Genomic DNA, 17664 nt, shown 5'->3' with positions numbered 1-17664 from the left:
TGTGGCAGAACCTGGGGTTATTGTATCTCCTCTATGTGCAAAATACTCATCTATTGGTAGATATGAACAGGTATCAATGAATAGTCAATGAATATATTCATATATTCAAATATATTATTATTTTCTTATCTCTATTAATAGCACATAATAAATTCAAATATTTTTATTATTTTTCTTATATTATTTATTTATTTATTTTTATATATGTGTATATATATTATTTATATATTTATTATTTCTAGAATTGTGATGCCTATAGATATAATGTGTGATTATACATAGTTTTAGGATTTCTATGCAGTAACTATAAAAGTCTGCAGAATATTCCCATGGATTCCCTTGGGTTCTCTCCCTGGGTGGTAACTTCATGTCTTTCTTGGTCCTGATGGATTCGAGCCTTTATTCATTGATTCTCCCAGAATATGTTTAATTTTGTATAAATCTTTCCTGGCCTCTGCCAGCACCCACAGTATAAATCTGAATTTAACAGGTAATTGTGGTAAATAATTATAAAATAACTCCAAAGTCAGACTGCAAAGGATCCAGGAGGCTGAAATCCTAAAATATTCTTTTTCCAGCACTCCCAGAAGCACCACACCACACACACCATATGCTACAACAAAGGAAATTTTATTTAAAAATAAAACTTTGTTTTGTTTTCTTTCTTACTGACACAGGTGAATGAAATCCCAAACAAAGAAGCTCTTAGTGGGCAGCATACAAGGATGGAAACAATTAATAAATAACATTAGTATAACCTCTAAACATTAACAATGCATCTGCAAACAAAATGAGGACTTTAAACCAAGTGAACCTTAAAGCTCAGCTACTCTCTGTAAGAATATTTACCTTCTGTTTTTCCTTATTCTTTACAGATCTGAAAGGATTAAATACTGCTATTATAATTTTATATTAATGACACTATTATACCTTTTTTTTTTTTAAATATTTCGTGAAAATCTCAACATTTTTTAACACTGATATTTTACAAATTGGTATTTGCCATCCGTGAGAAAGAACAACAGTAACAGCAGTTCCTCCTCCGCTGGGAATTTCAAACAAAAAAGATTTCTAGGAGGAACTTTAAAAATAAATGTCCTTATTCCCCACTAATCTTTAAAGTGGCACCTTTGAGAAGGTGCCCTGGGAGTTGCATTTTTTCTTGCTCAACTGAAAATAAAAAAAAAAACCCAACAAACCAGCCAAGCAAACCACATTTACAGTAACGAGCCTGCCTCAGGATTAGCTACAGTAATGTCACCAGTGCGGTGCACGAGGCCTCATGCTGGGCCCTGAGCATGCCTGGCCCCCCAGGGGAGGGCTGGGGCAAGGACATGCACTAAAAAGGGAAAGATTTGGGATTCCTGCTCGGCTCCGGTGGCGCTGGAAATCACCGGGATCCTGCTCAGGAGGGCACCTCCCGCTTCCCACAGCTCCTGCTCCTCTTGGGAGTGTTTCCTGCTCCTCTTGGGAGTGTTTTCCACTCCTTTTGGGGACAGCTGCAGGGCAAACCCAGCATTTTTTACCCCAACCGAGCCCATCCCACAATGCTGACTTGGCCCCGAGCTCGGCACAGCACCAGTCCAGACTGGAAGCTCCACGGCTGAAATGCTACAAAACACAGTGTCAGAGTCCCAGTGACAATCACCCACCTCTCCTGCTCCTCCTTTTCACCCCTTCCCAAAGCAGTTCCGTGCTCAAAGGCAGCTCTGCTGCTTGTCCAGCTCTGCTCGTTTTCCCAGAGGGGCGGATTCTCGGATCCAGCCTGGCCATGCAGCATCCCCTTAAGAAAGGCACTAGACATTTGGGTTGTTTTTTCCTTTTTAAAGTAGCATCAGAAAGTTAATTTTCTTCAGAATAAAGAAGAAGGAGGTGAAGGGAAAGAAGAGCAATCAGTCTTGGGCTTAGAAAGAACAAGAAAATTCCACTGGCAGTGCCTGGATTGAGCTGGCAGAGCACAACCACAAGACATGGCCAGGACTCTGCTGCACTCAGTGGAATCAGCAAATTCTTAACGTGTCTAAGGAAGAAAAGGCAAGACTTAAGTTTCTTAAATCAGTTTGAGACATAAACAAGTGCACAGAAAGGACACATGCAGAGAAATCAGTGATACATGCCACAAAAGATTGCTCTCTCTAATCTCTAATACCCGGAACAACACCCACAGGAACATCTCTTGGCACATAGACCCCAAGGACAGGCCTGGAACAGCTCTGCCAAGCAAGGTTTCACTGAAATTACAGCCAGCCTGCCCTGAGGGGTTTGGAGGGGACAGGGAATCACTGCTCTGGTCACACACACGGGGCAGGACAAGAGTTAAGGCTTTGGAGCAGGCTGGATTCAGCTCTGCTCAGCCATGGCAAGAGTCACACTGACACACTGAGCTCACACAGCAGGGCAGACACCAAGCGGCTCCAAACCAACCCAGAGCCGAGTGGGAGTGTGAAAAAGAGGGAAATAAACCCCTCACTAAAGGGTTTTCACCTGCATCTCCAGGACAAGGGACTGTGTGGCTGCTCAGGGCCCCCAGCATGACACAACAGCCCTCAGAGCTGTCCCCTGCTCCTGCCTCAGCAGCACCAGCGCTGCCCTTGCTTCTCCAGAGGCTCCCACATGCCCAGCACATCCCACAGGGAGCAGGGCTGGCACCCCTGGCAGCTGCTCCGGAGGCACAGGAGGAAGAGCAGCTCTTATTCCCCTTCTTCTTCCCCCAGGCACTGACCCCACCTTGCCCAGGGCTGCTGGGGGCTGTGCCTGAGCCCTGCGCCCTGCAGAGCACCCTGCCCACTGCCAGACCTGACCCCAAAACAGCAAAGGCTGCTGCTCTCTGAGCGTGGCAGATCTCCTCACGCTGTCTGAGAGTGTTTTCTTCCCTACAGAAAGGAGGGGAGTAAAGAGACACAGCTCAGCCTGCCTGGAAGCCACTGCAGCAATTCAGAAAGCTGAAACCTCTGCTTTAATTAAAAACCCACTTTCTGCTCTGCTAACACTTGTGAGGGCCTCTCTGCCAACTGCAGCCATCTGGCCCAGCCTCTGGATTCCTCAAAAGGCCAAACTGCACCTGACTGCCAGAATCACTCCAGCAATATTCCTTGGCCTGGTGACCCCTTGCTGACCTCAGGCAGATGCAACTAATGCTGGACATGCTCCAAAGGCCAAGAGCCTCTCAGGCTGTCAGGCTGTGATCTGTCTGTGCCTCCTGGATCTAAATCCTCTCCAAAGGAACCATCCACTCCTCCTGTATGAACAGAGTTAAGTAGCTGAGTAGGCAAGTCAGGTTTTTCCAATGTAACAGCTGAGTTCTGACCTTTAAAGCCACGTGATCACTTCACAAATACAGAATTTTTTTCCCCCAGGTCTGGTTAAACACCAGACCTAGCAATACCTTAGAGAAATGGAAATGGAACAGAGAGCCCTCACGTTCTTTTGACAGCCATGCAGAGAACTGCTGCACTTCTGTGACTGCAAAGCAGGTGAGATACCAACAAACACATCAGCTGCATCTACCAATTCCACAAAACACCCTGGCACGATGATGGCTCCTGCAAAAGCTCTCTGGAGGAGGTGAGGGAATGTGTGTGAAGGCCACTAGCCTGCAACAGCCACCATGCAAAGAAGATAAATAAAACATCCTATTTACCAGGTGCAACATTCCTAGGGAAGAGCAATGGGAGTGCCCAGTGCTGGCTGCTCCAGCCCAGCAGGGCCACAATCAAGTTTGAGCACTGAAGCACAAAATGCTCAAGGCTAAGAGAGGAGAAGCAGCAGCCCCAGCTCTTTGCTCTTGCTCAAATTCTTTCCCCCTGTCCCACCCCTCAAAACCAGGCCAAGCTCCTCCAGCTGCTGGAATCTGGTGCTGCCAGTGCAAGAGCACACACACTCGAGAGAAATCCAACTGCCAGCACTGCCAGGATCAAAATCCCTGACAAAAGCTCATCCTGCTCTCTCCAGGCAGCAGGGGAGGACTGGAATCAGAAGCAATAACTGCTATTATTACAGACAAGGGGGACACGCCATGGCCAACAGGAAGCAATCAAATGATTCTTCCAAGGTCTCCTAAAAATTCCCAGCAGAAAGTGACCTTCCAGCTGCTCTAAAAAGCCTGAGCCAGACACACAGCAGCGAACAGACCCAAACCTAGTACCATGAACCACAGGACACACCACACCGACCTCGAGACTTTGTTTCTCTGAGCATCCACTTAAAATTCACAGCACAAAACAACTCCCCCCAGCCTCCAGGGCATGGGCTCGGGGATCCCTTGTCATGATACTTTCTCTACCAACACCCTGGAAATAAATCTGCTCTCTCAGACAAGAGGTAGGGGTAAAGGACTCCAAGACATACACTGTATAAAACACCGCTCCACTCCGTTTCATCCCACTGCTTTGAAATCTGGAACCACGAAAACCTGATAACTGATTCTCTTAAAGAGGCAGGACTGACCTCAGCACGAAGTCTCTAAAGGAACCCCCTTCCCCTTTGGTGCACAGCTGGGCAGCAGCTGCCCAGGCAGTTGGTCCACAGCAGCTCAGGTGTGGAGGTGGTCGTGTGCTATGTGGCCACGTGCGCCGGGGAGGAGATGGACACGAACTCCCGCAGAATATTCTTGGCCATCTCAATATTGTTATGTGCAATGACCAGAGCTTTCTGAATGTCCTGATATGAGTAGCCTTGGCTCATGAGGTTCTCGATCTCGCTGGAGAGGTGCAGGGAGGAGCTGGCCCCGCTGCTGGCTCCTCCTGCTTGGCAGCTCCCGGCTTTCCGCTCCGAATTTATCCGCCGGGGCAGCGGCTTTGGCGGCCGCTCTGGGACCTGGGAGCCGTCTGAAAAACCTGCAAGGAGAAACAAGTGCATCACTTCAGTGAAAAGAAGTGGAAATTTTGCTTGGAACAAAGCTGAGATGACATCAGGGGGATAAAAGGCACTTCAAAAAGCTGTCACTGAGCTCCGCCGCTTTCTCCAACCCTTTTATCCTCCCTCCCAACCTGCCCAGCTTCCCCTCCTGTGTGCAAAAACAGCTGTGGAGATTGGTTTTAATTAGCAGGTCTCATCAGGCTCATTTATTAAGACAAAACCTTATAAAAAATGACATAGGATCTATGTGTGTAAGCAGAGCTCAGATAGCAGCCTTAGAATCAGAAAAAATGACACCATGAATATTCAGTTCTTTACCAGACATCCCATTTCCTCCCAGAACCAGACAGAACCCCCCAGTTTAGCTGTCCAGTTTAGCTCCCTCACCTCTGTGTGCACAAACCCAGTCCCAACTCAGCCACCACAATTGCTTCAGCAACTGAATTAAGCTCTCTGAAGGGTCAGCAACTGAATTATGTTCTCCTTTTCCTCTGCTGAAGCTCTCCCTGCCTAATGGCAGATCAATAAAGCTCAGCCTGTTCTGCTTTTCCCTGAGTCATTCTGATGTGACACTGCCCTGCAGCCACATCATGCACTGCTGGGAAGAGGAAATAACAGCCAATAAACCAAACAAGTCACCAAACTCTCCAAGGAAAAACCACATTGTTCAATGTGCTCATCCAGCATCTGATCATTTCTGAGTTTTAACCTCCTGTATCATTGCAGAAAGCATTTTTCTGACAATCACAGGAAACTTTTCTGCATGGATATTTGACATCACCTTAAAAAAAAGATTTATTTGTCTCCTGGAAAAAGTCCTCAGGGCACTCCACAGAGTTTTCTGGCAGCAGAACTGGAGTACAACAGACAAATCACGTCCAAACAATCCCTTTGTAAGAGTGGGCACCGCAGCCTGCTCAGAGAAGCAGCATTGTGGGGCCTTTCTGAAACACTTGCACTGAAAGCCCTGAGACAGAGAAGGCTCCTCAGGAATCAAATTCCCTGAAGCTTCCTCACTAACCACAACTCAGTCCAGCTCCCTCATCTTCAGAATTCAAGTTTCTCACGCATGAAAAGCTTTTTGTACATGTGAGAAAAAGGTCTGCCCACTCCTCTGCCCCAAACTGCCTTCTGGAATAGCTGCTTCAGCTTGAGCTGGATCAAGTTTCAGAGACCACGGGTCAGTCTGAAAGGACAACTGCTAAGACAGTTATTTTGGTAAATCATTAATAAACCAAACTGCAGGGTCCAACTCCTGAGAGCATAAATCTGCCAAGATGAATCCCACACCAGTCAGGCTTGCTTGCACCAGTGCCTTGCTTCCCATTTTCCACATTTTCCATTTCCCTACCCCTAAAGCAGGACAACAGCAGTGTTATTTCAGGGCTGTAGAAACAAAGTGTCAGTGATTACGTTCAGTACTTCATCTGTGATTTGCTCTGTTCCTTTTTATCCCTTTCAGCCAAATTCTACACACACAGGGACAGATTTAAAAAGAGAAACAGGGAGCAGGGAGGTGGGGCAAAAATAATGAACTTTTCTGCACTAGGAAACTCTTCTCTGTGCTGAAGAAGGTCAGGGAAGTGGAATGGTGAAGCATGAAAAGAGAAGACTCACTGGGGGAAGGGGTTCTGGGTACAGGAGGTTCTGCCTCCAGAAGGAACATGAAACTCATTCCTGTTCCTTGGCAAATCACCAGCACATTCAGACTGAAAACCCCCAGCAGGAAGAGTTTCAAAGCTTCCTTAAGAGCTGCTGAGCAGGGAATAAGTCAATCATTATTCAGAAAGGCTCTTGGAGACACGAGGCTTTAGTTCTTCCCTCAGAGAATGTGCCTTGCAGCCAGAAGGACACGACGTCCTCTATTCCCCAGGGACAAAAAGCTGACCTTGCTGAGCCACTGGTCCCCATTCAGAGGAGCTGAGAGCGTCAGGCAGAACATTCGTGCCATCTGCAGGGACTGACAGAGCCACAAACTGTGCCAGGCCAGCCCTGCATCTTCCACTTGGAGCAGGGACACAATCCCTGGATGGTTTGGGTTGGAAGGGACCTCAAAGCCCATCTCCTTCTACCCCCTGCCACAGGCAGCGACACCTTCCACTGTCCCAGGGTGCTCCAACCCCAAATGCAACCTGGACTTGGACACTTCCAGGGATGGGAAATCCTGTCTCATGCCCTGGTACACCCTGGTACAAAAATATTCTATCCCCTGTAGTCAGCAGTGGATTAAGGAATATACTTTAAGCTGCGAAAACCTTTTCCTAACTGTGATTTCAGTCTGATCTACAAGCTTAAGGATTAAATGACCAAGGCAGTGCATTCCAAGCTATAAATCAAACAAAAGCTAAAATAAACCAAACAAAATACCTAAGAATCAGTGTAATTCTGCCTCATAAACCTGATTTTACAGCTTACATCCAAAATCTCAAGTGAGTGACACAGGTTTCAAACCGGCAGAGCCAGCCATTGGTACCAAGAGGAGACACAAGAGCTCTCTGACCTGTGACAGGGTCATTTTCCAAAGACATTCGGCTGAAGGCAGGAGTGGCATTGGAGATATCAGACAGTGTGCGACGAGCAATGGCAACGGGGAGTGGTGGCTTGGGGACATCATAACCATCCTCTTCATTCTCTGACTCCTCAGGGCCGTTGCTGGCAGTGGCTGCTGCCAAGTTCCCTTCATCTGGAAGAGGAGGCACATTCTGAGTTCTGGGACTGAGCTGTCTGCTGAGGCAGACTCTGTTCCCCCATTTCCAAACACTGACAGGACACGGATCTAAAGTTTTGCTGCTAAAACCTCACATTTAATGGCAGCATTTTCCAAAAGGGAATATTAAGTTAAAAATACTGGACTATTTAAGTAAAAATACCTGCTTCCCCGAGGACGGCACGGGAAAAATCCGATTTTCCCCGGAGTACGGCATGGGGGAAAGTCCGGACTGGATTTTTCCGGAGTGCGGAATGGATTCGGTTGGGGGCAAAACCCGGACTGGATTTCTCCCGGAGTATTGAACGAATTCGGTCGGGGGCAAAACCCGGACTGGATTTCGCCCAGGCGTACAGAATGGATTCGGCTGGAGGGAAAACCCAGACTGGATTTTCCCCGGTGTACGGAATGGATTCAGGGAAAAACTGGATTTTTCTGGCGTATGGACTGGGAATACTTTAAAATGCATGCACAGACTCACATTTCCACATCCATCCCAGCTATTTTAACAACGAAACCAAATGTTATTCCTTTAATTCAGCCTAAAATGCTGTTCCACTGGCACCAGCAATTCACTGTACCCCAGTTCCTCAGCTGTCTTTTAGCCACACCCACTCACCAGAAGTGCTGATGGCCTCGAAAGCAGAGGATGCTGCTTGGGAGCGAATGTTGTACATTGCTTCATACATGGAGCCCTCGGGCTGCTGGTCACAGTCCAAAACTCTGAGGGAGAGAACACATTCCCCTTCACACAGGTGACAGCGGCCACCACCTCCACCCTGTCTCTGTGACAGAGCTTGTGCACAGATTCTTGTTTGAAAGTGAAATCACCACTGCTCTGTGAAATATTTGTTCTGGAAAATGCTCTGGTAATGTTTACTGCAGCTTAAAAGAGTGAAAATGATACCATAAAAACCGATACCACCAAAAATTACATTTTAATAAGGGTTTTGAATTTCAGTTGTTTCTGCTCTCAAAAGGTTCCTGGCAAAGAGAGAGGGAAGGAAGGGGATATCTGAGTCCTTTAATACTGCACAAGAGCACCAGTCACATTTCCTTCATTGCTATTTTAGTCAAGGATCTGGTGAATATCACTAGGGGAATTCAGAAATCTGAGCAAGCAAAATTCCCACCCTGATGTCCCAAATGTGCTGCCCCAGAGCTGGGAGGAGGAAGTGCAAAACCATCCAGAATCTCACCGTAAACTCTGAGTCATTTCCAAAGGCATTTTGAGCTCTGGTTTTTGCGCAGCAGGACCTGGAGGCACCACAGGCAGAGAGGATGGTGACATGTACTCAGTGTCCTCATCACTCTCAGACTGCTCCCCAGGAGGCAGTTTTGGTACAGGCAGTGGTCTGGAAGCAGGAGAAACAAGATATAAAACATTTACACCAAATCTAATTAATATCAAGGTGCCCTTTAAAATCCACAGTCACCTCACAGCAAGTCTGTCTAAAGAGATAATTTGGTTTTCAGGAAGCAGCCCACAAGGTCACACTGGCACAAGGTCATTGTCTCAGGTTACAAGGTAAAATGTAAACAAAAGTATGCATTCCATCACCAGCTGTTAAAACTGGGTGGGGCAATGTTTCTTATCTCTTCCATAACTCATCCCTGATAACACCCTCACCACTTGACCCATGGAATGACATCATCCCATTGTGAGAGGCTCCACCCAGGGGGAGGGGCCAAGCATTCCCACCTGGATATAATCTGGGGTTTGGAACAGCACACTCAGCCCTTACCTACTGGATTCCCAGAGGATAAGAGCTGCACCTCCGGACCTTCTACAGGATCACAGCTTCAACAAGACCGTTCCATCTGGACTGCTACCACCACCCTGCCTGACAGGGTGTCAGGTTGTGTGCTGCCTCTGTCAGTGTTCTTGTACTATTGCATTTATTTTAATTTTCCTATTAATTTATGCTATCTTCCACTGGTTTGTTTTCAAATTAGTACAGTCATGATGCAAAAGGAAGTGATGATATCATGCACTTTTACATCACATAAAGCCCCACTCAAAAGTGAATTCAATAAAGAGCTGATGGCATCTGGAGCCTGACTCCTACTGCCACAGCCCAGGGGAACTCCCACCTCTCCCCACAGCTCTTTGGGATGCTGATTTCAGCTGCTTTCTCTTAAACTGTGTGTTTTGAATCTGTCAGAGTTTAAGACTGAAAGAGTTGTATCAGTTCTGTCCCTGGCACCAACACCCTGCAATTCCCACTCTGTAAGTTAGAAAAAAATCCCAGCAGACCTGGCAGCTAAGGAGTAGATGGCATTGGCGGATGAGGAGGGTTTGATTTTGGGGTGTTCACACTCTGAGCTTGCTGCTGGACCACTGTTGGAGCTCTGGAAGACAAAATTCCAAAGCAGGAATCAGAAACACCACAGGTCCCAGTGTAGCTGCAAAGCCACTCATTGAACAGCCTCTGTGGGAATGAAGCATCCTCATTTATTCCACAGCATTTACAAACACCTCAGAAATCTAGGAATTCTCTGACAGCCTTCCCTCAGTGAGGACACTGCAGGGGTTTTCCCACAGGAAGAACTTCACATGTTTTGAGATTTCAGTGGTCTTGGCAAATTCAGCTGAAACAGGCCAAGATGGGAGCCAAGAGGAAAAGGATGCAGACAAGCACACACATTTGGAGACAGGATGACAACCATGCACGTGCCACTTTCTTAGAAAATCTGGCTAAAAATGTGCTGGATTTCAATTGTAGCGAGCTGGAAGCATTAAAAGGAAAAATTAAGGAAATAGAATCAAGGAAAGCAAAACTGCCTGCAATTTCTTTTAGAGAACAAAATTTTGGACTACTCAGTACACTGGTAACAGTGTCCTGCACATGAATAGACCCAAATTTAACTCAGGTTTTACCCTGTCAAACTCATCACAGCTGATGTGTGTAGGTTTCTCGGGGCTGAAAATTGAGCAGAGTCAATCAGAGTTTTTCAGATAACAACAGAAAACAGTCTCAGCTTTTCAACACTGAAAGGTGAACACTGAAAGGTGAACAATGATCAGGCAATTGTGGCTCATGACTGCTGAAACTGCGATTTCAACCTTGCTCCCAAGAGGAATGAAAGCACTTCCCTTGCCTGGCATCCACCAGCTTCTTTCCATCTCTCCCTTGACAAAATCCCACTCCTCAGTGTGATAAGAAGGTGCTTTTCTCCCAGATTACCTCCAGCCCCCCCCCCCAGACCTACTCACCCCCGGGTTGTCCAGGCTGAGCGTGCTCCCAAGCCGGAGGCTCTCAGCCCTGGATTCCATCTGGGAGGGCAGGGAGAAGGGAAGCGAGTGCCGGTTGGACAGTTCTCTCCCAGCCCACACATCCCCGGGGCTCACAGCTGCCGCTGGGGCTTTGGGGATGGGCCTGGCTGGCCACAGGTCACCCTGGCGGTTGGAGGGCAGCGGGGGTGGCTTGTCCCTGGCAGGACAGTCCCCCGGGGTGCAGGGCAGGGGCCGGCGCTGCGGGCGCCCCTCGGTGCCCAGGGAGTGCGGCCGGTCCGGAGGCGGCGGTGGAGGGAGGTCCCGGAGCGTGGGTGGGATTGGCAAAGGTTTGTCCTTGTGCAGAGCACCAGGTGCGGCCTGCAAGGCACAGGAATGGAAAATATTGCTTAACAAAGGCAGCCCAGCCAGAAAAGATAAACAGGTGGGAGCAGAAGGGAGAGTTTCGGGGTGGTTTTATGTGTTTTTACAAGGAATTATCTCTGAGGATGTGGAGATATCTCCACACCTTCCGTACAGGCTTGAGGAGATAACAGGAACTACGTGCACTCCAGCCAGGCACTGAACACCCCAGATTCTTCTTCTTGAAGGAAAACATGAGTTTACAGCAGCCTTAGACTGGATTCCAAACAGAGCCCCCCCACTATTTAAAAAAATGATTCAATTGTGGGTTATTTGTACAAGTTAACATTCATCAGTCAGCAACGAGTATTCACAGAAATAGGTATTTTCTTCTGCTTGAACTTTCCTAATTTCATTATTTCATCCAAACCAGATGAAAAACTGCTGCTGCATCTCAAGAACCATTAACTTAATGCCACCAAGATCATCCTACTGCCTTCTGCTGATCAATCAGAAAGCCAGTTAATTTCTCCCAGTCACACACATTGAATTCCTTCCTTCATTTTCTATCTAAAACAATGCTTGATGTAAAAATGAGTGCAGAAAAGTTGGGAGAGAAATATGATACCTTCTGTCTTAGCTAGAACAAAATACAAGGAAAATCCAAAGGCTACAGGGAGCAGGGACTGAGGCTGAAAACCAGGGAATATGATGGTAGTAACAATAATTTGGTAGTTCAGGATGCCAGTCACTCTAAGGGAGGCCGGACTGAAAAGGAAGAAAGTACTTGGGGACGTCACAGAGAACACATTGGGGTCACCAGATTGTTGTGCTCCCTGCCTGCCCCACCCAAATCACAGCTGAAGGGGAGAGGAGTGTGTCTGACCTTGGAAGTGGTGCCAGGGCTGGAGGCCCCGGGGGGGTTGGCCACTCGCTGCTGCAGCAGGTCCAGGCGAGGGGGCACGGGAGGGAGGGCGGCCTGAGGAGCCACCGAGAACGGCGAGGGAGGACGCTCCACCTGAGAGGGGACAAGGGCACAGTCAGCACACGGCTCAACCCACAGAATTCCTGTCCTCTGGAGAGGCTTTCCAGCTGTCTGGCTGCAATATTGGTGATAAATTGCTCTGTGAGTAACAGCCATCCTCCAGGAATGCAGCCAGTTCCCAGCACTGCAGCAATCCTTGAGGAATGGGCTTAGCTGTGAGACACCACTGCAAATGCACACCTGGAAACATCAACCAAGCTGCTCTGATGGAGTAACAAACCTGCCTCAGTGCGCCCTGAGCAGGGAAAAGCTGCTTTCCAACACCAGAGGGCACGATCTGCTGCAAACCTTCCTGTCCCTGTGCAAACTGCCTTGACTACAGAGCACTGATGTGCACCAGACCCTCCAGTTTTGTCCCTGGAAAGCTGGTTTTCCACTTAACAAAGCAGAACAGTGCCTGTTCTTCTCTTTAGTTTCTCTTTTTTACAATCAAAGCTAGTGCTTTTTAATTTTGAAAAGCTTCATGCATGTTTGAGCTCACTAAAGCCAACAGAGTATCAACATTGACAGGATGTCACACCAAGGAAATTGCTTTGCTTCCCCAAAATATGTATATAAAACCCTCCAGGAATAGTGTTTACTGATTAGTACACTATTTACAGGGTGGAAGGTGAAGGGAAATAAGACTCTAGGTAAACCAGAAAAGATTCTTTCTGAAATGCAGCTTATTTTAGTTGATTCAGCTATTAAAATTAGCCAAATTCAAACCCAGTTCTTTATGCAGGAAAACAATGCAAGAGCAGCAATCAGATTTTGAAATGAAAAATGAAAATGAAATGAAAAAACCACGCAGGGATCCACAAAGAACACCTGTCTTGTACACAGCTCCTGGAGGGAAGCAGCACTAAAGGCAGACTTATCACACCTTTATTAAACAAATTTATCAGCCACCATATGAAAAGATGACAGCCAAATTGAGTTCCTCAGCAGAACAGCCTGCCCTCTACCTTGTTATTCATCAGGACCTTGGGAAGGCTGTACCTGCCTGGCTGGATCCACCACTGGGGAAAAATGGACGGATTTTTGCTGATCTGGGTGAAATCTGGCTAGGAAATCAAAACCTAACACACAGAGGAGTGTTCCAAAGCCAGGTCTTCCAGCAGGTCAGGCCAGCTGTTTCACCCCTCTAGGGATTCCTCCAAGACAACACACAAAAGATCAAAAGCTTCAAAGTGTGATCCCAAACTGACAGTGTGAAGTGAGCTCACAAAACCGGACCTAAACCTCTGTTTTCCATCTTTTCTGTTACAAGGTCTGGGGACCATCACAGGCACAAATCATTAAGAGAAAACTGCTGGAGAAAAGGCACTGCCACATTAATCAGCACCCCTTCCAGTGACCTTACTTTGGTACCAGCGAGTTCTTTCATCATGAAGAGGGAATCATCAGCTTTGTCATCGTCGTCGTCGTCATAATTGGGAGAGGGGGTTCCTTCTGCCCCTTGCCTGGACAATCCTCCTCCTCCTCTGGGATCAAACGGATCCACCACGATTGGCTCCGTGCCTTTGATCTCACAGCGGCAGAAGGGACAACCTTGGCCTTCTGATTCCTGCAGGGGCCAGAAGAGATCTGTCACAGCAGCCTTTGTGTGCACAAATTATCACCTGCTTCATAAACAATCGGCTTTTAACCTGCTTTTTGGCAGGTAGCTTTCAGCTGAGAGGAAGACAAAGGCAAACTGGGCTAAAAATACAGAGTATTTTCTCCTTGAAGTAGAAAATCAGCTTTTTAGCCAGTTCTCACAGTTTATGTCTGTTCCATATTAAGAGATCAGGCATCTAAACAGCTTCTGATGCAGTGACATTATGAGCTCAATGTTTCTGCTGCCTTCTCTCCACACCTGAACAGTTCTGAGAAGAGAATATATCTGTAAAAGAGCAAGCAGCTGCCCTCAGAGAGATAAAAGAAGAGGCCAAGGCTCACCTGCCAGGCTGTGAGACAGGAGGTGCACATCAGGTGCCCACAAGGTTCAATCTTCACGTCCTTGTCGTTCTCAGCACAGATTTTACACAGTTGGAACGTGGAGCCCATCTCGCAGTACAGCTCATATTGTTCCTGAGGGAAAGACAGCATAAAATCACAGGGAGAACAGAAGTCTGCGAAGATTTCACTGTAATTCCATGTGCTAGATGCATCTGTCAAGCTCTGAAAAAAGTAGAGTTCAAATTATCCACAATTTCCAGTTAAGTGTCCCACGAAAAGCAGGGTTCAAGACATGTTGAATGGCACAAAAACATCAATATTTGGCAGAATATTCTAAAAATAACCCCCTAAAATCTGTCTGTGCAATCTCCTCTGCTGTTCCCTATCATGAAAGATTTCTGTAGTTCCTCTAAAATACTGCAGCCTTAAAAACAAGTCTTGGGAATACCAAGTTTGGCAGAGTTGTATGAACAGCTAAGGAGGGTGGGAATTAGGGAGAAAGGCAGAGAGTTTGATGGGATGGAATATTTCACTCACCTGTGTAACTTTAATGTGGTCCTGAGGTGTGGGCTCACACAAGCCAGTCAAGTCAGGATTCTGATTCCGGCCGTCGGGAAATAAATAACTGGAAGCAGTTGGGAAAAAAAATATCTCTATATGTGCATGAGCACACATGTATACACACACACACATATATAAGGCTGCTTTTGGGGGTGGCAACGAAGAAAGAATGAAGGGGAGAAGCAAGGGGTGGGAATTCAAGGTATTCTGAATTCGAAAGTTTTGGAAGAATTTTACGATTGGACCAAAATCAAACATATTATTCTTGAAAGTATTGGTTCAAATTAAGGGCTTGACAAAACAAGGGATTTATGAGAAGGGAAACACTGCTGCACATTTATCATCTGCTACTGCCCAGCTCTCCAGTGCAAAGACAGCTGTCAGTAATTCTTGAGTGCCAAAATAGTTCAGCAATGAGTTATTCCACTGACAGCAATGGGACTATTCAAGATTTAACTGCTTTGTTGAATCAAGGTCTTAATTTTTATCAAGTTACTTACAAGCCTTCCCTGAAGCCATCAATCAGTGCTTGGAAAAGAGGTTTGTTGTGGGGGATTGTCTGGAGAATGTTCCCATCTGCAGTGACATAGCCAATGGCCCACTGACCCAGGCGGGTACAGCTCAATCGGAAAATGTAACTAAAAACACACACAGGAAAGGAAACCTCAGTGTGGAACAGGCAGAAAAAATTAAATGACATGTAGGCAGCCTTTGTCTGGCCATATCAAGACGGCAAATAAAAATTAGTAGGAATGACTTGATGATTTGTACCAGCTTTCCTCAACTGATCCCAGGCAGTTCAAAGGGAAACTTTGCAATACCATACAAAATGAGAAAAGAATCCAAGCACTGGCCTCCAGGTGAAATGAAACCCAGAATCCAGAGCAAGAGAAGTTAATATCCTTAAAATCATTTGTTCCAAATTAACTTTCAACAAGCCAACAACAAACGGACTACAGGAGGTTTTCATGTTTAAAAGCAGCCCAGAAGTAATCACATAACCTCCAGAAAGAACCACAGAGAATCTGTCAGCCCTGCTGCGATCAGTGGCGTCAGGAAGAACCTCCCAGCAGGGCCCTGCTGGCTGAGCTCTCTCTCACCTGCCAGGTTTGTGAATGAATTTCTGCAGCCGGGCCTTCACCTCGTCATAGGTGAGGAATGCCATATACCCAGGGTGAGTCACTGCCAGGCTGTTCCAGTTCCTCAGCAAAGATGACCAGGGCTGCAGCAGCAACAAAGAAACAAATTAACCACACACTTCTGAAAAGGGTCAATATTCGTGAATCAAAGGGTTCTTCAGTTAGAGAAACATTTTCTATTCCATCACAAATCCAGTAGAGAGACCAAAACACTCATTCCCATGCAGCACTTGGCATACGAGTTCGTCACTTGCTGGGGATAAAATCATCACCTAAGACAGACCTTAATCAAAACTCCTTTAATAAATACTAAAGGAGAAGTCACTGAGGTCACAGCTCAAGAATAGCCATCAATTGTGCTGCTTCTGCAGAGAAAATGACTCATTCCCCAGACAGGGATGAAGGCAGGAGTTTAATGAGATTATGCACAGGCCCAGGAACCATGACTGGTCTGCTCTCCAACACCGACTTCCTGCACAGCCTTGGGACAGTGACCTCCCCTGTGTGTCTCAGTTTCACTGTCAGTAACTTGTGACTATTCCTCATCAACCCAACCTCACCAGGGTGTGGCAAGGCTGATCTCAGACCTGAATAAAGAAACCAGCACATACATCTCAAATATTCTTCCAAATGATGCCCCAAAAGTCGTAACAATCGTTTGAAAGCTCTCGACCCTGAGAAGGGCTTGGGTGTCTAAATCTCACCTGATTTTTCCAAGTTTTTTAACTTGTCTACAAAAAAATACCAGCACTCCCTAAGAACTCTGCTTCCCCTGGAATCTGCAGTAGCTCTTGACTTGTTCTTTATGTATGACAGCTGGAAAAAGTGCTGAATGAGATCAGCTACATTGCAACACCAAACATGGGAATTCTTCATCTAGATATATCTTAATTACAACCCACCCTATCACATGGGAAAAGGCAAGTCAGAGCCAAAGAAGTAAGTGATTGTTCTTGTAAATACCCAATTGTACCATCAGAAGCTGTGTTTTTGAATTTAGCAGTACTAGAGACTGTGGGGAAGAATTCTACCTACTATTAATATCACTTCAGTGATACAGAGATTTCTCACACACACAGACACGACCACAACATCCTGGCGGGGTCAGTTCAAAAGACAGAAAGCCCAAATTCTCATGCTTAAGCTCCATCCTGAACAACCCCCATGGAAAATAAATCTGACAATAAAGAAAGGGACAAGAGAGGACAGAGTGATAAACTAAGCTTCGCATTTCCTGGCTTGCAGAAGCTGTGTCAGAACTTCAGTCTCAAAGTGACCTTTGAAAGGGAAAACCTGATTCACGGCAGGATGCTGAATGTGCCTGGGAGTTGCAGTGTATATTTAGGGAATCTTTTATCCTACAGCCAGAAATATTACCTGCTTTTACTGCAATGTGGGGTCTGTTTAAGGGGTGGAGGGCAAGACAATCAAATCCCATACAGTATAAATAATGTGTGTAAAATATTGGCCTGGAAAAAAGAGTTTAACCTGAAGCACTGAGACACCTTAAGTGATTTCCCTTCCTCAATTCTTACCTGGAAGAGCCGTGTGAAGATGTCAAACTCAAATACTGAAATGTAGTCATTGCACGTCAGGTCGATGGTTGACTTCAGGGCCATGGCCTCCAGCCCTGAGCTGATGGGATGCACCTCATGCAGGGCCTGGCGGAAGCTTTTCCAAGGAACAATGGTCCTGGGGAAAACCAGGGAATGGGATATGGCTGAGGACCCCCACCATGTGCACACCTACACATTGTTTTTGTGAGTATCCATGTTGTGATGACAGAACAGAGAAAAATCAAAAACACCCACGAGAGATTTATTCATGTTACACAAACACAGATTTCTTGGGACAG

At 46.5% G+C, this 17664-nt stretch overlaps 1 protein-coding gene across 1 annotated transcript in view; it reads right to left on the bottom strand.

Moving 5' to 3' along the window:
• Window positions 1-611: 611 nt before the first annotated feature.
• Window positions 612-17664, bottom strand: part of CBL (Cbl proto-oncogene) — a 35480-nt gene continuing 18427 nt past the window's right edge. The window contains exons 4-16 of the mRNA XM_010404029.3: window positions 17345-17501; window positions 15771-15892; window positions 15171-15308; window positions 14647-14734; window positions 14110-14241; window positions 13532-13735; window positions 12028-12159; window positions 10782-11159; window positions 9822-9916; window positions 8764-8919; window positions 8184-8287; window positions 7358-7540; window positions 612-4835 (exon numbers count right to left, since the gene is read on the bottom strand). Of these exons, the coding sequence (XP_010402331.2) occupies window positions 4555-4835; window positions 7358-7540; window positions 8184-8287; window positions 8764-8919; window positions 9822-9916; window positions 10782-11159; window positions 12028-12159; window positions 13532-13735; window positions 14110-14241; window positions 14647-14734; window positions 15171-15308; window positions 15771-15892; window positions 17345-17501 (2170 nt within the window). The 3' untranslated portion in view covers window positions 612-4554. The remainder of the gene's footprint in view (window positions 4836-7357; window positions 7541-8183; window positions 8288-8763; window positions 8920-9821; window positions 9917-10781; window positions 11160-12027; window positions 12160-13531; window positions 13736-14109; window positions 14242-14646; window positions 14735-15170; window positions 15309-15770; window positions 15893-17344; window positions 17502-17664) is intronic.

Source organism: Corvus cornix, chromosome 24 (genome assembly GCF_000738735.6).
Source record: "Corvus cornix cornix isolate S_Up_H32 chromosome 24, ASM73873v5, whole genome shotgun sequence".
Lineage (NCBI taxonomy): Eukaryota > Metazoa > Chordata > Aves > Passeriformes > Corvidae > Corvus > Corvus cornix.
Note: the sequence above shows the minus strand (reverse complement) of the source record. Positions and strands in the feature narration are given on the sequence as shown.